The 24,586-nt window shown below is 41.9% G+C and overlaps 1 protein-coding gene across 1 annotated transcript in view; it reads left to right on the top strand.

The window, feature by feature from the left end:
- The first annotated feature begins 3,417 nt into the window (after positions 1 to 3,417).
- hunk (hormonally up-regulated Neu-associated kinase) overlaps positions 3,418 to 24,586 on the top strand; it is a 55,045-nt gene continuing 33,876 nt past the window's right edge. The window contains exons 1-3 of the mRNA XM_073045090.1: positions 3,418 to 4,311; positions 8,719 to 9,011; positions 21,430 to 21,485. Of these exons, the coding sequence (XP_072901191.1) occupies positions 4,087 to 4,311; positions 8,719 to 9,011; positions 21,430 to 21,485 (574 nt within the window). The 5' untranslated portion in view covers positions 3,418 to 4,086. The remainder of the gene's footprint in view (positions 4,312 to 8,718; positions 9,012 to 21,429; positions 21,486 to 24,586) is intronic.

A 24,586-nucleotide genomic window follows, 5' to 3' on the forward strand; every position in this document is an offset into this window, starting at 1 on the left:
CTCTCTAAATGTCCTATCATTCACCCCTTCAGCCTTCCAAATGATCCACAGTTCATCGAGTTCCAGCTCCAGCTTCTTAACACGGATTGTGCAGCTGGACGCACTTCTCGCATTTGTAGTTCTCCGCAACACTGGAGGTCTCCCTGCCTTCTGTCACCCCACAAGAGGAGCATTCAGCTATCCCGCCTGGTATCTCTACTGTCCCAAATAAGCAAATGTAGAGAAGGGAGGAGAAAAAAGGTACCTAGAGTTTTTCTTTCCTGCTGTCTCTGACTGAAGCCTTGAAGAGTTGAAGCCTCAAAATCACCAGTCTGACTGTCCAGACGATGGCTGTTGTGCTTTCCCCTGCCTTCCTTTAATTTGTTCTTGCTTATTAATCCCAAAGGCAGACCAATCGCTGGTCAGAGCTCCAAACAAACTGCTATGAGTTGCTGCATTTTACACTCAGTCTGATTCAAATCCTCTCCTCTCTAAAGAAACACCACTTCTATATTCCTCGTGCTTTATCATCTATATTAACATCTGATGGTTTCAAGCCATTCCACAAAATGAAAATCAAGTGTTAAATGTTCCACATTCCCTTTCCTGAATATATTCTGGAATCAGCAAGTCAGCAACAACGGCTCCCAGAATATCACGGTATTACACAGAGAAAACATAGGCCAGGATTGACTGATGATTATCTGTTTATTGAGATACAGCATGGAATAGGCCCTTCTGGCCTTTTGAGCCAAGCAGCCCAGTAATCCCCCGATTTAATCCTAGCCTAATCATAGGACAATTTACAATGTAAAAGTTAACCTACCAACTGGTACGTCTTTGGACTGTGAGAGGAGACTGGAGCACCTGGAGGAAACCCATGCAGTTACGGGAAGAACGTACACACACCAGACAGGCAGTGGCGGGAATTGAACTCACATCACCTGGAAATTTTTGTTTATTTTATTTATTGAGATTCAGTACGGAATAGGCCCCTCCAGCCCACTCAGTTACACCGTCCAGCAATCCCCCCCATTTAACCCTAGCCTAATCATGGGACAATTTATAATGACCTATTAACCTACTAAGCCGTACAGCTTTGGACTGTGGGAGGAAACCAGAGCACCCAGAGGAAACCCACATGTGTTACACGAGCGTGGCGGTGGACGAACCCAAGTGCAGAACACGGGTGCGGAGACAGAGTCGGGAGGCGTTATTGACATAGCTAGAGGGGAATCGGTATCCAGGAGCGATGCTAGACTTAGAACTGGCAGTCCTAAGAACCATGAACCAAGGTTACTCACACAAGAGTCGACCAACAAACTGGCAGCTCCTTGTTGTGATCACAGGGTCTTTATCCTGCATTTTCTGATGGAAAGCAGGTGTGTGTAGTTAGTGGAACCTGGGAATGATTGGAAACTAAACGAGGGGATTGAGGACCAATTCCTGAGGTAAATGGCAAGGTGGGAGATTGCCAGAAGGGACCATGACGACATGGTCATGGGGAGAACGTACAAATTCCTCACAGACAGCATTGCAATTGAACCCTGAACTGTAATTTTTAAATATTTACCCATTGCGATTTAGCATGAAACAAGCCCTTGTGGCTCTCTGTCCATCTCCTGCTTTAGCCCTAGCCTAATGATGGGACAATTTACAAAAACCAACTAACCTGCTGACTGGTAGGTCTTTGGACTGCGGGAGGAAACCAGAACTCCCAGAGGAAATCCAGATGGTCAAGGAAGAACATACAAACTCCTTACAGACGGTGGTGGGAATTGAACCCAAGTCGCTGGTACTGTAAAGCATTGTGCTAACTGCTACAGTGTCGTCACGCTAACTGCTAAACTACCATCAATTATTTATTGTCATTCTTCAGTATCTAAGTGTAAAGCAGAACAAAATGATTGTTACTCCAGATTCAATGTAGCATAGTGCTAACCACTAGACTACTGCGCTGCCTCCAATTGTATTTGTTTAATTTTCCCTTGATTGGGAAACTTTATATAACATAAGACATACAGATCTGTCTTTGTTATAGCAAAACTACGCTCAGTGGTGAGCTTATTAATTATGCCAAAACACTGCTTATTAATGCAAATATCTAATCTGTCAATAGTTATGCAGCAGTAACTCAATGCAAAAAGCATGCAGAAATTGTCAAGAGCTTTGGTTGTTCAGACCAAACAACAGAATGGGGAAGAAACGTGATGGCTTTCACACAGACCAGTCTCTAGAGCTTACAGAGGGTGGTGTGAAAATTTAAAAAAAAAAGCCAGTGAGGGCAGGGGCAGATCTGTGGGCAAGAACACGTTGCTAATGAGAGAGGTCAGAGAGGAATGGCTCAAGCCGACAGGAAGGTGACAGTAACTCAAATAAGGACAAGTTACAACAGTGGTGTGCCGAAGAGCATCTGAACACACATGTGCAGAAGACCATGAATACAGTATACTCTCAGCCACTGAGCGTAAATGTGTACTATTTAGCCTCAGAATATATAATTGAATGAAAAGGTTGCTGCGGGTTGCTAGACAGCATGAAAGGGAATTAAATGGCACTACAGACGTAAGACACCGGCCAATTAAGAGCACTGCTGCCTCGGGACAATTATTCAAATGAAACGGTGAACGGAAAACTATTAGCGTTTGCTTTGCTTCGGGGCTCCCTGGTGAGCAAAACAAGAGGCAAAACCACGGGGCGGCAAGCATAAAGAAAGCAAATTAAAGACGAGATAAACTGAATTAGAGGGGAAATGGGAGGGTGAAATAGAACAAAATTCGACGAGAGACGGGAAACCAAAAGAAGAATAAAGAGCTAACAGAGGAGGGGGACAGACCAGGGAAGGGTCAGCATTGTGCGGGTCAGGGCGAACGTGCACAAAATCACGGAAAGTAGGAAAGATCCAGAAGCGTCAAGTTAAACAAGGGTCACAATCACACAATTCTGCAGAAACTCCGCTGGGGTGAAGGGCACATTAATAATAACCAGAATATAGACCCAGACACGTATGGTGATAGAAATACGACCAAGCGGAGCAACTTTCCGTTTCCCTCGCGATGTGGAGATACGAACAAAATTGGAAAACCTGGGAGAAAAGTTTCGGCGCCGTTTTGGTAAAGGAGGGAAAACATGATACATCATTAATAAACGCTGCACAAAGAGTTTTGAAAGTGTATTATTAAAAGCACCTTTCTTTTACTTCAGTGAGCTGAGAATCGGAGAGAAACGTTTGACAGGATTTCAAAAGGAGCTGATTAAAGACCGCGCCGTCGGGAAAGGTACAATTAATAAAATAAAAGGTAGTTCACAGCAGGAGAGAACAAAGCGTCATCAAATTTGAAGGGAGACAGTGAGAAGGTTAAAAAAAATCACAAGTCGCGTACGAGGAAAAGAGGTTGGGATTGCTCCCGCCTTCTGGAAATCCGAGAAGTTCAAAAGATGAAGTCAGTGGTGCCCTTCGCGCAGCTCAGTGTGTGCATGTCTGTGTGTGTCTCAGAGAATGCTCCAGTGACCGAAACTGACCAGAAATCTATACGAACCGCCGAGCGGCGTCGCATCTGTCGACTACGGATCGGACACGATTAATGGGATCAAACTGAAAACACGAAGATGTATCTTCCAGAACTGAGAGTCGCTGCTCTCTTTCTGCGGTTGTAGCGGCAGACCGTGCCCGCGGGTTTTCTGAAGAGAAATACGCCGATATGGCAGTTGTCTGATTACTTTGCTGCCTCTGAAGCCCCTCTCGTTAGCCTCTCTCACAGGAAGTACAGTGGAGCTGTCGGAATGACGATCTCTACATTTGACATAAACTGTTCGCCGCCCCACTTGTAAACATTGCTGGAGCGGGGAAGAGGAACGGAACTTGCTTGACTAACATTCTTTGTGTCAATTAGACTGTAAGTGCAAGTAACTGGACACCTGCACAGGGCGAGTTCTTCCAATTCCACTTGGTGCCGGAGTTGTTTGGACCGGTGTTGAACTACCGATAGTTGGAAATCGGCGCGGATTACTTATTTTGTCGACCTTTGCTGCCCGCGTTTATCGCTCCGGATCGCCGGCACGTTCCTCCTGCAGAGGCGGCGAAAGAAGCCACTTCCCAGGCCGAGGATGCCGGCGGCAGCCGGAGACAGCCTGGACGACCAGTCACCGGGAGAACTCCGCATTTCCGGCTCGGAAATTACCCTTCCATTTTCGGTTGCCCATGTTTCTCGAGAGTCAATCCGCAATTTCCACCACACCAAGCGGGTCGGAAGTTATCTGATTGGGAGGAAGTTAGGCGAGGGATCTTTCGCCAAAGTCAGAGAAGGATTGCATGTTCTGACTGGTGAAAAGGTAACTTAGTTTTCCGACTCTTATTTCATTTTTTTTATTCAATTGGATCATTGAAGGGCATTTGGCCGAAACACCAAAAACTTTTAAAAAAAGATGAATTGCTTCAGAGGTCTAACACCAATATTTCCAGAATTACTGTTTTCTGTTCTGATAATGACAATAGGTTAGAACAACTCCTCCTTGCATATTTACAAAAGTGCAGGAGATACGGAACAGGTCTCCCAGCATTTGAGAAGCAAGCCAGGGTAACACTGGAAAGGCGCGCTAACTCATGCTGGAGAAGTATTCCCTCGGGGTGGTGGTTTAACTCAGAACCAGATGTGATCTGACCCGTGATAAAACGGGAAAGGAGCTGGAGCAGGCCACCGAGCCACGGGAACTCCACTCTGCTGTTCGTTAAAACAAGAAAACGGCCGGTCCACTGCCCCACATGATGCCTGTTCTTGATTCCCTTATTGACCAAAAATCTATTGACCTCGGGGAAAAGTAAGGACTTTAGTGGCTTGCTGGAGTGGAGATTCCCGAAGGCTCGCCACCCTTTGAGTAGAGAAACGTATCCCTCTCTCTAAACTGAGACCGCGACCCCTTAGTTCTAAGTTCTTCAGTCCAAGGGAGGGGGGGGGGCTCTGTATTCACCTTGCTACTCATCAGAGACTATGGACCACTTCTACTGAACTATTCCCCATAGGTCATCCCTCCCATCCTAAGAGTGAATGTAGAAGGTGTTTCCTCTCTGCTTGTCAGCACCTGGACAGCCACATTAGACGTGGTTACCAGGCACAATATACCTTCTTTAGATTAGTGTATAGCGAAGCAGCTGAAGGTGCGCTGTATTATGTGTGGCCCCAATTACCAACCGTGCATATGCTATTTCAGCCAATTTCTCTGCGTGTACGTAATCTATTCTCCTGCACCTTCAAATGTCTTATTGGTCAATTTCGCTTTTGTTTTTCTGTGAAGCTGAATGGGCATTCACACACTAAGAAAGGGTAATATTCAATTTCTAGACTAAAGTGTTGCCTGGGCCAAGCCAGTGTGGTCAGCAAGCATAAGGATCGTCAGTGACTGGGATTGTTTAAGATTGCTGCTAAATTTTGGATAATTCACATTTGTGAGGAAACACCAAGAAAAGCTGACCAGTATTGTGCTGGAATAGCGAGGTCTTGAGATTTTACAACAGTCATGAGGGGTTTCACAGGAGATTAGCTTGGGCATGGACAAAGTCGGGCAATCTCATAGAGACCGAAGCTGCTCTTTGTGATGGCACAGTAGCTGAAAACTAATTTCTGAGTCAAATGCATTACCAATATTTCAGACTATCCACTTCAACTTCAGAGACTGACCAAAGGAAACTTGGAATTATTGGTTCAAAAACAGAAGAAAATTATCTGTACTTCATTGGCTCACTTTGGATGCTGGACAAATTTAGAGACAGAATGATACAATGGTGTGGCACAGCTTGGTGAAAATGGCTCCTGTCTTTTGATGGTATCACTGAGAAATAGGAATGAACATGGATAAGTCCGTGGTTATAATCAGAGGCAATGCTATAGCCACCAGAAGGGAAAGTTTAAAGTTAATTTTATTATCAAAGTACATATGTATCATCTTATACACCTTGAGATTCTTGGGGGCATTCTCACAATTTCATAGAATACTAACTATAGCAGGATCAATGAAAGATCAACCAGAGTGCAGAGGACAACAAACTGCAAGTGCAAATATAAATAAATAGCAATAAATAATGAGAACACGAGATAAAGAGTCCTAAAAGTGAAATCATTGGTTGTAGGAACATTTTTATGATGGGGCAAGTAAGTACAGTTATTTCCTTCTATTCAAGAGCCTGATGGTTGTGGGGTAGTATTGTTCTTGAATCTGGTGGTACAAGTCCTGAGGCTCTTTTACCTTCTAACTGATAGCACCAGCAAGAAAAGAGCCTGGCCTGGATGGTGAGATTCTCTGATGATGGATGCTGCTTTCCTATGACAGTGTTTCATGTAGATATGCTCCATGGTTGGGAGGGCTTTACCCATGATGTACAGGCCCAATCCACAACCTTTTGTAGGAATTTCCATTCAAAGGCATTGGTTGTTTCCATACCAGGTTGTGATGTAGCCTGTCAATATACTTTCCAACGCATGTCTATGGAAATTTTGTCAAGGATTTAGATATCATGTCAAATCTCCACAGGGATAGTAGAGGAATTAACATTAATAAACTGAAGATGCTGGAAGTTTGAAATAGAAGCAGAATCTATGGATGGAGAAACTCAGTTAATATTTTGGATTGAAGATTTTTGGTTATAATTGGAAAAGAGATAAGATCTAGGAAAGGGATTGCTAGTGATCTTTGGTTATGACTAGGTAAATATGAATGGAGCTTGATGAATTCAGACAAACCTAGCTGGTGTATGGCTGAGAGACAGGAGAGAAGGGTGATGTGGTCAAGTATATTAAAGGCTGAGGCAGGTTTAGAAAGTCAAAGACTAATGCATTAATTACAAAGAGTTTTATTGGCGATCTTCATCAATAATATAGCTTTACGCATGGACATGTTGTATTCCTGTTTATGTTCTTACTGTAATTTTAGTTGCTCGGGTGAATCATGATGTGCCAACTTCTCTACAATGTCACAGAATCTGGAACATTCAGTTTGTAGTATTTTTCGTGAAGATTCATTATGCATGAAAATTAATGTTCTGCTTTACCACTTTTTTGCAATAGATTTAACAAGGAGGTATTGTAACAATAGTGGAAACTAGATTGCAAGAATACAATTACAGAATTCCAAGTAAAATGGTCAAAATATGGAAGGGTTTGGCTTTTGATTATGTCCTTTGGTTTGGAGAATATATAGTTCTATATATTTTTAGTTCAAGGCTAGACTGCCATGAGTTGCAATAACAGAGTTCAGTTCTAAATACACATTCTGTGCAAGGACCAAATTATTTCCTCCACCAAATTAACACCTTTACCTCAATTAACTTTGATTTGAATCCCCTGGTGTGCTTCTCCTTTCTTCTCAGTTAAGTTATTGGTGGCAGCGAAGAAGCAAATCAGCTACAGGAGAGCCTCACAAGCATGCCTTTTTAGTCTTGGTTAGGCAACACCAGGAGTATTGTGTGTAGTTCTGGTCACCTGGTTGTGCCAACGAGTAGGGCAGAAACAGACACAATAGTGGTGTTTCAATGGCATTTAGACAGGCTAATGAATATTCTTGGAATGGAGTGATATGGATCATGTGCAGGTAGAAAAAAATTACTTTAATATGGCATCATGTTCAGCACAGACTGTGGGCTAAAGGATCTGTTCCTCTGCTGTACTGTTCTATGTTCTATGTCCTCGGTTCAAAAGCAACATTCTCCCTTGTGCAAGATCACAATGCTCTTAAAGTTCTTCCCAGAGAAGAAAATTGAACACTAAACAATTTTCCATAAAAATTACAGCAGGTGTAAAGATATAAAAAGTACATTAAATTATTAACTTTTGCTGAAGATATGTTAAAAAGGAATACTTTAATTTTTAATTAATCATCTCCATTGCTGGCAACACTCTCACACCATCTCTATTATGATCGCATCCTTCTTCTAGTGTGGTGATCACAACTGCACACAGTCTAGTTGTTGCGTAACAACTTTTTATATGGTTCTCAGTGATCTCCCTGCTCAAGCATTCTATGCCTCAGACTGTAAAAGAACACATCTAAAACAGAAAGCAGTTAATGTGACCCTTTATCAGAACTGGAAAAGAGAGGGATAAGTTAGTGCTTATCCTCCTCGGCTACAGGGAAAATAAACCGGTCTATCCAGAGTCATAACTGAAGCAACATTCTGATGAATTGCCTCTGCATCCTTTCCATCAATCACGTAGTGTGGTGAGCAGAAATGCATATTAATATTGTCAACGTTTCCTTTTCCCCACCAGAACTGCAGCTGGACCCTCTGAGGTGCTCCAGACTGCAACATGTGAAGTCTCCTGCTTTGAGAAATGATGCATTGAATTGCTGGCATTATTTAATGTCAGGCCTGATTTAACTTTAAAAGATTACTGTAAAACAACAACGTTTTGACATTATACAGTTCACATTCTTGTGTGATCGTCCTTAATTTGTTTCCAAATGGTTATCATCCATCAGAGAACTATAATCACCAAAACTTCATTTACTACTTACAATGTATAATTTGAACTGTACTCTCCAGACACAGTTTTAACTGCTGGGTGTATTTTGCAGTTGTAGTTGGGAAAGTATGAACATTTCAAACCACAAAATCCAAGTGGCCACAAGGCACCTGTTCATTTTGAGTCATTTATCTTTCCAAAAGGAGTTAGCTCATCAATTAGCTGCAGACGCGGGCTGGAGTAAATTTCATGCCGAATGGTAATCAGAATTTCTGTTATCTGTTAGGTGGCTGTGAAGGTTATTGATAAGAAGAAAGCCAAGAAAGACTCCTATGTAACAAAGAACCTGCGGAGAGAAGGGCAGATTCATCAGATGATCAGGCACCCAAATATCACGCAGCTTCTGGATATACTCGAAACAGAGAACAGCTACTACTTGGTTATGGAGCTATGCACAGGAGGGAACTTAATGCACAAAATGTATGACAAAAAGATTTTGGAAGAAGCAGAGGCACGCCGATATATCAGGCAACTCACTCTAGCAGTGGAGCACCTGCACCGAGCAGGAGTTGTCCATAGGTAGGTGTATGAGTGTGCATATGCGTGTGCACGTGTGTGTGTGTGTGTTTTCTTTTAATGAGTAGATTTAATCTTATAAAAGGGCATATTATCATAGTATCATTATTGACAATTGTAATCAACTCTTCGTTATGGAAGCAGACTTGGCTGACACTGCTGTTCCCAACATCACAAAGTCATGCTGCCACCTGAAAGATGTCAAAATAAATACCTTAAAATGATGAATAGTGCATCAGAAAGCCTTGAAGTCAATGTTCTGACATCTGTTACAGTTGTTTAGGTAAACTGGAATGTAAATGAGAATGTGATAAAGGAAATTTAGAATACCTGGCTTGATAAATATCTTTATTCATTAACATAGGAAAAAAGAACTGCCAACAACGTTTAAGTTATTTAATGTGCATGTTAGAAGTCTGATGCTGATGTGATAGGAAAGTTAACTGTTGAATGGGGAGAGTTTTAATGGATTGGATGGTACCTTTTCCAAAGATTCAAAGTACACTTATTATCAACGTATGTATGCAGTATATTACTCTGAAATTCATCTTGCTCAGAGGCATTCACGAAAGAAAGAACCATAGAACCAACGCGTTCAAAGAAAAACATCAAACATCAAACCCCCCTCTTACCCCACGTGCAAAGAAACATGCAAATGGCAACAAAAAAATTAAAACATAGAATATAAAACACAAAATCAAGAGGCATATTTCAGAACATTTCAGCTCAGTGTTTGTTAGCTCTAGGCCACCCTGATTCAGAAGTCTCCCAAAACTTGTAACAGAAAAGAGTAACCAGGGCGTGAGTTAGAAACTAGAACGCATCATACACCAAAATTACAGTCCAAGTCTACAATCTGGGTCAATTACACTTTGCTCCAGCACCATCTGCTGACAGCATCAAGGGAGGGAGAGGTAACTCAATCGCAAAGACCTTCCCTTGGGAGTAGTGAGTGAGAACGGGCAAGAGACTGCCACACGCAGATGCCTTCTCCAGCAGCAACGAGTGAGAGGCTAGTAGATGGCACTGAACACTTGCCTTCCCTCTGCACCCGTCTCGATGATGTCCAACTTCCCCTGCGCTTTCATCGGCAAGATTGGGGAGAGAAGGTGTTGATCGTGAACTTGCTTCCTGCTTCCTGTCTTCCACGCTGCATGCTTTGTTGCAGCCTTGTGGAATACTCTGGAGACAGTAGAGCACCAGAATGCCCTATCAGCTCTACATCACAATGCCAGGATGTAGATAACAGGCTCTAACAGTAGCAGAACCATATCTGAAATGAAAAGGAGATGTAGAAGAAGGGATTGCTTCATGAACCGTCTTGAGGGGGTCGCGTTGTTTGCTGGTGCCATCTTCTTCCTTTTCCAATATGTATTTTTAAATAATTTGATACATATTATTTAATTGAAAATAGTATCTTGGTACCTCTTAAACAGAAGAAATTCTGCAGGTGCAAACTAACACACAAAAATTGCTGGAGGAACTCAGCAGGTCAGGCAGCACCTACGGAGAGGAATAAAGAGTCGATGTTTCTCATCCGAAAAGATCAATTCTTTATTTGTCTCCGTAGCGTTGTGTTGGCACAATGCTTCACAGTATAGGTGACCCAAGTTCAATTCCCATCGCTGTCTGTAAGGAGTTTGCACATTCTCCGCGTGACTGCGTGGATTTACTCTGAGTGCTCCAGTTTCCTCCCACAATCCGAGGACATGCCAGTTAGTAGACTAATTGGTCATTGTAAATTGTCCTGTGATTGGGGGATTGCTGGGTGGCATGGCTCAAAGGGCTGGAAAGGCCCATTCTGTGCTGTATGTCAATAATATAAAAAAGATGCTGCCTGACCTGCTGAGTTCCTCCAACATTTTGAGTGAGTTATTTTGGTTCCTCTAACTGATTTTAAAATCTAATTCACCTAATGCAATAAGTTTAACAATGGCCAGTTCAAGATACCTAATATCGAATATCCATTTAGGTAAATAACATATCACATTAGATACTGATTTGATAGAGATTCGAGTGCATATATTCAGAAGCTTCACAATGCATTTGCTCAGAGCTCTGTCAAACATTTGCTCAGATTATACCAGTTACATCACTTTACAGCAGGGGTTCCCAATCTTTCTTATGCCAAGGACCAATACCATTAAGCAAGAGGTCAGTAGAAGCCATGTTGGGAATCCCTGTTTAGAGCCTCCTTTAGTATCTCATTGTATACACTCATAATCCACAGTGTAAAAAAAGTTGGTTAGGAAAATGAATCAGACACAAAAACACATTATTTTAATCACATCCATAGAAAGGCGAAGCAGCTATATTCTAGATTTAATAAGAGTTCCATGATATGGTCTGCTACTAGCATCACTAGTATCAATTATTTACAGAATAATTTAATGGTTGGGGCAAAGGGATGGAGTGAATTGAGGCAGATTTGCTAATGACACAAAAGTAGATAGGAAAGTAAGCCATGAGGACGATAGAACATAGAACATAGAATAGTACAGCACAGTACAGGCCCTTCGGTCCACAATGCTGTGCCGACACTTAAACCCTGCCTCCCATATAACCCCCCACTTTAAATTTCTCCATATACTTGTCTAGTAGTCTCTTAAATTTCACTAGTGCATCTGCCTCCACTACTGACTCAGGCAGTGCATTCCACGCACCAACCACTCTCTGAGTAAAAAACCTTCCTCTAATATCCCCCTTGAACTTTCCACCCCTTACCTTAAAGCCATGTCCTCTTGTATTAAGCAGTGGTGCCCTGGGGAAGAGGCGCTGGCTGTCCACTCTATCTATTCCTCTTAGTATCTTGTATACCCCTATCATGTCTCCTCTCATCCTCCTTTTCTCCAGAGAGTAAAGCCCTAGCTCCCTTAATCTCTGATCATAATGCATACTCTCTAAACCAGGCAGCATCCTGGTAAATCTCCTCTGTACCCTTTCCAATGCTTCCACATCCTTCCTATAGTGAGGCAACCAAAACTGGACACAGTACTCCAAGTGTAACCTAACCAGAGTTTTACAGAGCTGCATCATTACCTCACGACTCTTAAACTCTATCCCTCGACTTATGAAAGCTAACACCCCATAAGCAAAATGTCTGTAAAGGAATCTATGCTAAGTGGCCACCTTATTAGGTTCAGGAGGTACTGTAACTAATAAAGTGACTACCGAGAGTATGCTCATGGTTTTCTGCTGCTGTAGCCCATCCTCTTCAAGGTTCAACTTGCTGAACATTCAGAGATGCTCTTCTGCACACCATTGTTGTAATGCATAGTTACTTGAGTTCCTGGTGCTTTCCTGTCAGCTTAGACCAGTCTGACCATTCTCCTCTGACCTCTCTCATTAATGGTTTTGTCCGCAGAACTGCCACTCACAGGATGTTTTCTGTTCCTCGCACCATTCTTTGTGAATTCTAGAGACTGTTACTCAAACCACCCTGTCTGGCACCAACAATCAAAGTCAGTTAGATCACATTTCTTCCCCATTTTGATGTTTGGTCAGAACAACAACTGAACCTTTTCTTTCTCATGTATCCCTGTTTTTATACATTGAGTTGCTGATTGGCTGATGAGATATCTGCATTAATGAGCAGGTGTACAGGTGACTACTGAGAGTAGGTAGGTTGACTGTGTATTTATGTATTTTGCAGATGGACCAGAATGAGGGTAAATGTTAGGTTATCCACTTGGCAGTAAAATACAAAATCAGTGTAATTTTAAATGGAGAAGGACTCCAGAATGCTGCCTGACAAAGGGATCTGGGAACACTTATACATGAAACAGAGAACGTTAACATGCGAGTACAGCAAGTAATTATGAGGGTGAATGGAATGTTATGTTGGCCTTTATTCACAGAGGAATTAAGTACAAAAATGCATTCATATGTATATTCAAATGCAAGTCTTAGAACTTTATAGGGATTCATGGGACCACACCTGGGGTGCTGAATAGTTATGATCTTTTATTTAAGGCAGGATTTTTACTGCAAGAATTTTAGTGAAGGTTCACCAGCCTTTATTCCTATGATGAAAGAATGATGAAAGGAACAATTGAACAAGTTGAGCCTATTTACATCTAAGTTTGAAAGATTGATAACTGATCTTATAACATTCTAACAGGATAGATGCCAGGAGATGGGAGGGTGTGGGGTACAGAACCAGAAGAGGGTCGTGGTGGAGGGAGTACATTCGGATTGGAGGGTTGTGACTAGTGGTGCCCCACAAGGATCGGTTCTGGGACCTCTACTTTTCATGATTTTTATTAACGACCTGGATGTGGGGGTAGAAGGGTGGGTTGGCAAGTTTGCAGATGACACAAAGGTTGGTGGTGTTGTGGATAGTGTAGAGGATTGTCAAAGATTGCAGACAGACATTGATAGGATGCAGAAGTGGGCTGAGAAGTGGCAGATGGAGCTCAACCCGGAGAAGTGTGAGGTGGTACACTTTGGAAGGTCAAACTCCAAGGCAGAGTACAAAGTAAATGGCAGGATATTTGGGAGTGTGGAGGAGCAGAGGGATCTGGGGGTACATGTCCACAGATCCCTGAAAGTTGCCTCACAGGTAGATAGGGTAGTTAAGAAAGCTTATGGAGTGTTAGCTTTCATAAGTCGAGGGATAGAGTTTAAGAGTTGCGGGGTAATGGTGCAGCTCTCTAAAACTCTGGTTAGGCCACACTTGGAGTACTGTGTCCAGTTCTGGTCACCTCACTATAGGAAGGATGTGGAAGCATTGGAAAGGGTACAGAGGAGATTTACCAGGATGCTGCCTGGTTTAGAGAGTATGCATTATGATCAGAGATTAAGGGATCTAGGGCTTTACTCTCTGGAGAAAAGGAGGATGAGAGGAGACATGATAGAGGTGTACAAGATATTAAGAGGAATAGATAGAGTGGACAGCCAGCGCCTCTTCCCCAGGGCACCACTGCTCAATACAAGCGGACATGGCTTTAAGGTAAGGGGTGGAAAGTTCAAGGGGGATATTAGAGGAAGGTTTTTTACTCAGAGAGTGGTTGGTGCATGGAATGCACTGCCTGAGTCAGTGGTGGAGGCAGATACACTAGTGAAATTTAAGAGACTACTAGACAGGTATATGGAGGAATTTAAGGTGGAGAGTTATATGGGAGGCAGGGTTTAAATGTTGGCACAACATTGTGGGCCAAATGAACTGTACTGTGCTGTATTGTTCTTTGTTCTTTGAGTCACAGCTTCCGAATGAGTTGCCTCTAATTTAAGACAAAGGAGAGAAGATTCTCTTCTCCCAGAGGGTGATAAATCTCTGAAGTTCTCTATGCTGAAGAGATGTGGAGACTGAATTATTCAATCTTTGAAGGTTCAAATTCCACAAATTTTAGTTTGTAAAGGAGTTAATGTTTGTGGGGAGCAGGCAAGAAAGAGGACTGGTGATGAAATCGAGCCATTCCACCTATTGGATAGGACCCACCACCTTGTTCTCACTGCCCATGGCACCCCCAGCCCACCCAAAATCAGAGTGCCAACTAATCAGACTTATTCAGCCCGCAAGTAGTGATTTAACCTCAGGTAGCAGATCTTAAGGTTCTCCTCTCAGTATACTTTGATGCTCTTTGACCACTCACTGCTGTCAAAGAACTGGAAAAATCAAATACGTTTAAAAATAGTTTGAATTGTTGTCATTGACTAAAAATCATCAAAAATACCATCAAGTCCTAAAAGTAATTAATAGAAAATAAAACAAGGAAAAATAAATAAACCATTTATATGCATTTGTATTACTTAAGGTTGATAACCCTGTTTGCGTGGATGAGATTGTAGCGGTGTGCTACACGCAGCGCTAAAATAATGACACGGAGTCGGTAAACTGCAATTAAAGATGATTTTATTTGAACTTCACAGCCTTGCTTTAAAGCCTCCCTCATTCCGCCCTCCCCGGGCACAGATGCTGTAAGGGACACGTACTCACAAACCCCCGCAGGCTTTTTCCCTTTGTTGCGGACCTGGCCTTTGTGCCTGCACGCTGGCTATTTGTGAGCCGGTTCGAGTGTGCTAGGAAGTGGGTCCGAAAGTCCTGAGGAGCAGGGCCTTGAATTCCGTGTACTTGCCGTCCGCCGGGGGAGACTGTACGAACTCCGCAACCTGGGCCGCTGTGTCCTGGTCGAGGGAGCTCACCACGTAGTAGTAACGTGTGTCCTCTGAGGTTATCTGCCGAACGTGGAATTGGGCTTCTGCTTGCTGGAACCATAGGTGAGGTCGCAGTGTCCAGAAGCTTGGCAGTTTCAATGAAACCGCATGAACAGATGCGGCGTCGGTCATCTCCGGTCCAAAAATCGTTTGGACCGTCGGGGTCACCTATTGTAGCGGTGTGCTACACGCAGCGCTAAAATAATGACACGGAGTCGGTAAACTGCAATTAAAGATGATTTTATTCGAACTTCACAGCCTTGCTTTAAAGCCTCCCTCATCCCGCCCTCCCCGGGCACGGATGCTGTAAGGGACACGTACTCACAACCCCCCGCAGGCTTTTTCCCTTTGTTGCGGACCTGGCCTTTGTGCCTGCGCGCTGGCTATTTGTGAGCCAGTTTGAGTGCGCTAGGAAGTGGGTCGCCACAAGATGCTGTTTCTTCTGTCAGCCTTGTACACCCTGCCTCTCAGCTCAGTAATTCTGTGCATCACTGATGTTGTCTCTGCAACTTCCATGGTGGAGCAGGAAGTTATATGTGTCTATATCTGACCTTCACCTGGCCTTCAACATCTGGCTTTCACTGAACATGCACAAGCATCAGAATATCAAGGAGATATCCAGTCTTACCTTAAGAAATACCAGTCACAGCAAAGTATAATACGCTAATCTTCTTGGGTCCTTATCTCCCAGTGGAGCATAGGCCATTGATGATCTCCCCTCTCCATTGTCCAAAGTCGATGGTATGGTTGGAGTTCATCAATGTTTCTGTAATCCATTGTATCCACTGTACAGGGGATTGGCATATACGGTTTCACCAAAGCCCTATTGGCTGGCCTTACCCGTTTCCACCTCTCACGGTAGGGACATAGGGTTAGACTTTGAGAGGCAATCTAAACCATAGAACACCAGCAGTGTACAAAACAGTGCTTGCTTTGATGCAAGACCAACCTATTCATCAAAGTGACAATGATTGTTATATTAAAGGCAAGCCATGGTTGATTACAGAGGTAGAGAACAACATAAAAGTAAAATAAAAGAGCATACTAAATAGAATAATCTATTGTGTGTTCTGCTGATCAGTTGACAAAATAGGTAGTAAAGAGATGGATGAGCTGTTAGTAAGAGGATGTTAAAATACAATTAAATTTGGTGTGGTTGGGCCAATATGGTACCAGCAAAAACCAATGATTGTGATATTTTAAACAACACCATGATATTGGTTGATTTGATTGGTGATTATTTTATGTACAGTAAGTATTTAGTGTAGAAGAAGATAGAATCCCGAAATTCATAGAAAAACAAATTCTGTATCAGGGACAGGGAACCACAAAGGTAACATAATCTAAATTCCCGTGGCAATGGAAATAATGGTTTTATAGACAGTCGTATCTCAAGATCTAGGATGTTATAGCAGCTAGCCGAAGACACAATGGTTGCTCTAATTATTACATTTCAAATTTCTCTTGATCCTGAAAATGTAACTTGGGAATGAACATTGTGCATGGTATTATGGTAATTAGGAGAGAGGAAGCAGGGGATTTTAGACAGGTCAGCAAAACATCTGTTGCAGGAAAATGCTGAAATCTATAATTAGAAAAGAGTGACTGAATGCATTGAGAATTTTACAGTTGTTCTGCAAAAGGATAGATTGGTAAAAGATAAACCCAATGGAACTTTTTGAAGAGGATATTAAAGTTACGTATTAAAGCATGTGTTTTTAACTGAAATTGCATAAGACATTTGATAAAGCCCTTTGTAACGAACAGTTCACTGATAATAAACATAAAATTACAAAAAAGAGAAAATCTGAAGATGCTGGAAATCAAAGTAACACACACAAAATACTGGAGGAACTCAGCTGGTCAGGCAGCATGTATGGAAAAGAGTAAACTGTCAACAGTTTGGGCCAAGACCTTTCATCAGGAGATATTCAAGGTACTGTGTGAAGTTTAAAGTTCAAAGCAAATTTATTATCTAAGTACATATACAGTATGTTACCATATACTATCCTGAGATTCATTTGCATTTAATCATTGATAAACTGCACTCAACAAAGATGGACAAACAATGAACATGCAAAAGACAACTTATGCAAATACAAAAACGAAACAAAAAACAAAATAGTAAATAATAAATATTGAGAACATGAGTTGTAGGAAGTGAGTCCACAGGTTGTGGAATCAGTTCAGTCTTGGGGTGAGTTCAAGAGCCTGATGATTGGAGGGTAATAACTATTCCTGAATCTGGTGGTGTAGGGCCTGAGGCACCTATACCTCCTTCTTGATGGCAGCCATGAGAAGAGAGGATGGCCTGGATGTTGAGGGTGGTTGATGATTGATGTTATTTTCCTGTGACAGTACTCCTTATAAATGTGCTCAATGGTGTGGTGGGCTTTACCTGTGATAATCTGGGCTATATCCCCTACCTTCTGAAGATTTGTCTGCTCAAGGGCATTGTTGTTTCCATACAGGCCGTGATGCATTTGGGCAGCATATTCTCCACCGTGCGTCTATAGAAGTTAGTCAAAGTTTTAAATAACATGCTGAATCTTGGAAACTTCTAAGAAAGTAGAGGTGCCTTTTTCACAACAACATAAGCTGGACCCAAGATAGATCTTCTGAAATGATAACACCGTTGAATATAAAGTTATTGACCTTTTTCATCTCTGATCCCATGAAGAGGACTGACTCCTGTAGTTCCTATTCCTTCCTTCTGTAGTCAATAAATCAGCTCTTTGGTTTTGTTGATGTGGAGTGAGAGGTTGTTGTTATGGTACCACACAGCCAGAATTTCAATCTCCCTCCTACATGCTGTTTCGTTATCACATTTGATTCAGCCAGCCACAGAGGAGTCATCGGCAAACTGAAATATGGCATTGGAGCTGTACTTAGCCTCACAGTTATAAGTGTAAAGCAAATAGAGCACACAGTCTTGTGCTGAAGGTGACTGTGGAGGAGAAGATATCTAACATAATACATGATACCAGCAGCAGGATAGAAGATTGGCTGACTGGCAGGAGGCAAAGACTGGGAATAAAGGAGATCTTTTCTGGTTGGCTGCCTGTGACTGCAAGGGTTGGTGTCAAGAACACTTCTTATCATGTTATATGTCAATGTTATGGATGACAGAACCCTGTTCCCACCTTTTTACTTGTAAAAATGCCATCTCCTTCTCTCCCAGGCCTAAAGCTGCCAAGCACTCCTCATATGTTAACCGCATCATTCCTGGAATCATCCTCGAAAACCTCCTCTGGACTCTCTCCAATGATAACACATCCTTCCTGATATATGGGGCCCAAAATGTTTGTCAATACTCCAAGTGCAGCCTGACTAGTGTCTTATAAAGGCTCAGCATTATCTCCTTGCTTTTATATTCTAGTCCCCTTGAAGTAAATGCCAACATTGCATTTGCCTTCTTTACCACAAATGTCTTCCCTGGTATATTCTCATAATGGGTCCTAAACTGAGCTAATACACTTGGGTTACCTTTATAGTGTCTTTTTCACTTTACATGGCTGAATTTTCCATTCTTTTAGTAATGGGGATGTGTAAATGTGTGTATATTGTTTCTACACTGTACTTAAGGTAGATACTTATATTACAAAATAAGTCAAAATAACTACGTTGTGCGGTGCATCATAATCTAATTCATTGTAGTCTTAAGTTAACTTTGTAGGTAATTAAAGATGGTTTGTCCTAGTGCTTAAAAAACGGAGCAGGTTGTCCTCAGTTAGAGAGAGAGAGATGGGTGCTGCCGGGAGTTCACACTGGACAAAGTATGGAGCTATTATTGTGTTTTCTGGTAGATATCTTTTTGTAAGAATTGGCACTTATTTTGTTGCTATCTTCATTAATTTTCATAACTTTGATTTTTGTCACACCTAATGAAGTCCCTTGCACTAAAGTGCTAAGCGACTCCAGCCATTTTTTTTCTTGGGTGATAACCCACGTTTTTAAAACAGGGAGTCTGCAAAAAGACTTGGACAGGTTAGGAGAATGGATAAAGTAGCGGCAGGTGGAATATGGTGGAGGGAAGTGTATGGTCATGTACCTTTGTAGAAGAAATAGAGGTGTAGACTATTTCTAAATGGGGAGAAATTATAAAAAAATCAGAGGTGCAAATGAACCTGGGAGTACTTGTGCAGGATTTCTTAAAGGTGAACTTGCAGGTTGAGTCAGTGGTAAGGAAGGCAAATGCAATGGTAGCATTCATTTTGAGAGGACTAGAATATAAAAGCAAGGATGTTATGCTGAGATTTTATAAGGCATGGGTCAGACCAGACTTGGAGTATTTTGAGAAGTTTTGGGCTCTTTATCCAAGAAAAGATATGCTGCCATTGGAGAAAGTCCAGAGGATGTTCTTGAAAATGATTACGGAAAAGAAAAGGTTAACATATGAGGAGCGTTTGATGGCACAGGGCCTGCCCTCACAGGAGTTTAAAGGAATAAAGGGAGATCTCATTGAAATCTATTGAATATTGAAAGGACTAAACAGAATGGATGTGTAAAGAATGTCTCCTGTAGTGAGGGAATCTAGGACCAGAGGGCACAGCCTTAGAATTGATGGACGTCCATTTAAAACAGAGGTGAGGAGGAGTTTGTCAGAGGATGGTGAATCTGTGAAAATCGTTATAATGGAAGGCAGTGGAGGCCAAGTCAACAAGTATATTTAAAGCGGAAGTTGACAGGTTCTTGATTACTAAGGGGGTCAAGGGTTATAGGGAGAAAGCAGGTGAATGGGATTGAGAGGGTAATAAATCAGCCATAATAGAATGGTGGCACAGTCTCTTATGTCTTATAGACCTATAATGATAAAACCAAGCTGTCTTCAATCAAAAAGTATATGGATGGATTTTTTTCAGCAGCTGGGGCTGATTTTTCCCTCCTTATACTGAGAAATGTTTTGCATCCTATACTATTTTTGACTAATGTGTTAAGGTGCACATTAAAAAGTCAGCATTTCGAACTACACTGCTCCTTCCAAAATGAAAGGCCTAGATAGATTGGACGTAGAAAGGTTGTTTCCTGTAGTGGACATGTCTAGGATCAGAGGGCAAAACTTCAGAAAATAAGGAAGTCCCTGTAGAACAGAGATGAGGAGGTTTTCTTTTTAGCCAGCGTATGGTTAATCAGTGGAATTCATTACCACAGACAGCTGTGAAGGCCAAGCCATTGGGTGTATTTAAAGTGGAGGTGGGTAGGTTCTTGATTTGTAAGGATGTATGGGGAGTAGGCAGGAGAATTGGGTTGAGAGGGAAAATAAATCAATCATGATGAATAGCAGAGCAGACTTGATGGGCCAAATGGCCTAATTCTGCTCCCATGTCCTGTGGTCTTAGGAAGGTGAAGAATAATTATATATAGAAAGGGAACAAAGTATTATCATAATAGGAATTATTTCAGAGGATAAATGGGACCCAGTCGGTTGCTTTTTTAACAGATTCTTCACTGAAAATCTTGCTTTTTCTTGTGAGAATGCATCGTTCTGCACATACAAATCTGTTACTTGCAGACTGAACAGAATAATGTCAAGCTATTTACAAGTATCCAACTTGGACTTGAAATGCTCAAATACAATTTATTCCTGGTTGCAATTGTAGCTTTGAATTGCCACAAAATCAGCTATTTATTGCTTTTGCAAAGCAGACATTTCTGCCTAGCCTGAAGCTATTTTACTGCCGTACTAGAAAGAGCATTGCACCTGCAATTGAGAATTCTTCTGTGCAATAATTATTTAATGTAGTAGTAACAGTTTCCCATCTATGCTTTTCTTTTTTAATCCATTAATGTCTTTTTGGTTAAATAACCCACAGAGGAATCGAATGCAGGAGTGTTTACCAACACTGTGAAAAAAGGTGTTGCCCCACTTTCTGCAAATATTGTGGGTCTTCACACTGTTTTCAAAGCCATTAGACATGCTTAAAAATAAATTATAATGTGTTGCTTTACATCAGAGCTGTAGAATGAGATATTTATTCTGCCAGTGCCTATGTGCCACAAACAAGCTTGACAGATCCCCAGAGCATAACAGCCCATTTCATGAGCAGTAAACATCCTACCTGGTTTTCAATGACTGCATTCAAATTTTGTGAATGTGCTAACTCTGAGTAATTGCATACGTTTAGTATGGCTTAATTACATTAGTTCTAGCTTTCTTTCTCTTCAGTAGTGTCTTGCCCCTTTAACCAAAGTTATTTCTTTCTAAATACAGTAACAGAGAGTTTTCTGAATGAGTTAATGAGTTTTACTTTTGTTCTTTTTGCAGAGATCTGAAGATTGAAAACCTTTTACTTGATGAAGAAAACAATATAAAATTAATAGGTATGCTCAGTGGGCATTGGTTCAGAATTGGGAAGGGTTGGATACTTTGAAACTTTTCTCATGCTGTTGGGGTTAGCGCAATGCTTTACAGTACTGCCGAGCCAGGTTCTATTCCCACTGCTGTCTGTAAGGAGGTTTGTGCGTTCCCCCTGTGATTGCATGGGTTTCCTCTGGGTGCGTTGGTTTGCTCCCACAGTCCCAAAGGGGTTGCTGGGCAGTGCCTCTCAAAGGGCCGGAAAGACCTATTCACACTGTATTTCAATAAATTATTAAATAAATAGAATGAGGAAATTTCTGGAGAATATTATGTGGTAAAATTAATAAAAATGCTGGGAGGAGATTGATCATTTCTAGAGGAATTTTCTCGGAGAGGGACTATGCAGCCATTAAAATTAAAAATAAGGATTGAAGGGGGATTTGAGAAGATGAAAATAATGGAAACATAAAGTGAGAAAGACAAGCCAGTTCAGACACTGCTTGAAGCAAACAAGTGTAAATACTTTCGTAGGGACCTTTAGCTGACAAAGGGCTCCACACAAATAATTGTTTTAAAAAATTTTTTCTCTCTTTGTGAGATAATGATTAATCTCATGAATATTCCAGATTTTCTGTTTATCTTAGTTTAAGTTGTTAGGAGTGAACAGTGAACTAGAAAATTTCATCTGTGAGAATGAGCAGATACCTGATAGCACCGGCAACATGGTTAAAGGCAGCTACTAAAAAAGTAAACTGTTAGCTTTTGATGCTGTTCTCCAATTGCTATTCATTCTGGAAAATGTTTGATATGTTAAGGAACTATATAAAAGCACATATTGCAATGTTCAAATTGACGAGGTCTTAAAATTAATACTTCTCTTCTGCACTTACTGTGTAGAAAATCTGGTAATTCAGTGAATAGAATTTTGATGTCTTGAAGCATATTAAGGAACGATTAGAGAAAGTCAGTATGACTTTGTGCATGAGCAAATCATGCCTCATCAGTTTTTTGAAGAAGTAACCAAAAGGATTGACATGGGCAGAGTGGTAGATGTTATCTATGTAGACTTCAGCAACCCATTTGACAAGGTACAAAATGATAGACTGGTCCATATGGTGAGACCTCATGGGATCCGTGATAGAATAGCTGACGGGATACACACTGATTTTGTAGAAGGAGTTGGGGGTGTTAGTGGTGTGTTGTTTTTCAGAGTGTAGGCCTGTGTCTGGTTGTGTGCCACAGGGAACGGTGCAATTTGGCTAAGAACGTAGGTGGCATGAATCGTAATTTTACAGATGACACTGAAATTTGTGGGGTGGTAGACAGTAAAGAACTTTGTCTAAAATTACAACAGGATATAAATTAACTGGGAAAGTGGGCCAAAGACTGATAGAATGGAATTTTACTCAGTTAAGTACGAAGTGATGCATCTTGGGCAGCAAAACCAGAGCAGGACTTAAACAGTAATTGAAAGGCCGTGGGGAGTATTGTAGAACAGAGAGACCAAAGAGCACAAATACTTAGCAATGACACACATAGACAAGGTGCTGAAGAAGGCACATGACATGCTTGTCTTCATCAGACATGAACTGAGTACACTAGGTGGGAGTAAAATCAAGTAATATACAAGGCATCAGTAAGACCACAGCTGGAATATAGATAGATAGATACTTTATTGATCCCAAATGAAATTACAGTGTCTCAGTAGCATTATAAGTACACATAATAATAGGCATCTGTTAGTCTTATGAGACCATGGATTTGCACCTTGGAAGGTTTCCAGGGCATAGGCCTGGGAAGGGTTGTATGGGAGACCGGCAGATGCCCAAGCTGAAAGCCTTACCCTCTCCACGCCACCACTGTTGTCCAAGGGAAGGGCACTAGGACCCAAGCAGCTTGGCACCGGTGTCGTCGCAGAGCAATGTGTTGTTAAGTGCCTTGCTGAAGGACACAACACGCTGCCTCAGCTGAGGCTTGAACCAGTGACCTTCAGATCACTAGACTGATGCCTTGCCTACTAGGCCACGCGCTAATACAAATAAGTACACAGATACACAACTATACAAATATTAGAAGAGAAGTAAGAAAGAATAAAAAAAATGAGTTACCTCAAACATTCTAACCGGAGACGGATCATCACTTCCCCAGCTATAAGTTGACTCATTTATAGAGCCTAGTGGCCAAGGATAAGAATGACCTCATATTGTGCTCTTTGGAGCAGTGCAGTTGTCTTAGTCTGTTACTAAAAGTGCTCCTCTGTTCAGCCAAGATAGCATGCAGAAGGTGAGAAACATTCTCCAGAATTGCCAGGATGTTCCATAGGGTCCTTTGTTCTAACACAGCCTCTAGTATGTCCAGTTTTACTCCTATAATAGATCCAACCTTCCTGATCAGTTTATTGGGCATGTTGGCATTTCCCATGTTGATGCCATTACCCCAGCACACCACCACATAGAAAATTGTACTGGCAGCAACAGACTGGTAGAACGTGTGAAGGAAAGGCTTGCGTACTGCAAAGGACCCCAGTTTCCTCAGGAAATAGTGGTGACCCTGGCCCTTCTTGGTAATTCACTCAAGTCTACCATCCAGGTGCCCTCCCAAGTACTTGTATGTTCTTACCACAACCATGTCCTCACCTTCACTAGTAACAAGGAGCAGCGCAGGCTTAGTTTCCCTAAAGTCATTCACCATCTCCTTTCCCTTACTGATGTTGAGCTGCAGATGATTCAGCTTGTACCACATCACAAAGTCCTGCACCAGAGCCCTGTATTCACCCTCCCATCTCCCTTTATATGCTCAACTAGTGCTGAATCATCAGAGAATTTCTGTCGATGACATGGCTCAGTGTTGTATCTAAAGTCTGAGGTATACAGGGTAAACAGGAAGGGAGCCAGTACAGTCCCCTGTGGGGCCCCAGTGCTGCTTATAGCCATGTCTGACTCATGGCTCCAAAGCGCCACGAACTGTGGTCTGCCGGTCAGGTAGTCTATTATCCACACAATGGAAGTGCCAACCTGCATTGAAAGAGCTTTTCCTCCACAATGAGGGCTGTGTGCTATTGAAGGTACTTGAGAAATCAAAAAAAAAAATCCTCACAGTGCTACACACACGCTATGGGTCGGAT

This window comes from Hemitrygon akajei, chromosome 5 (assembly GCF_048418815.1).
Source record: "Hemitrygon akajei chromosome 5, sHemAka1.3, whole genome shotgun sequence".
Classification (NCBI taxonomy): Eukaryota; Metazoa; Chordata; class Chondrichthyes; order Myliobatiformes; family Dasyatidae; genus Hemitrygon; species Hemitrygon akajei.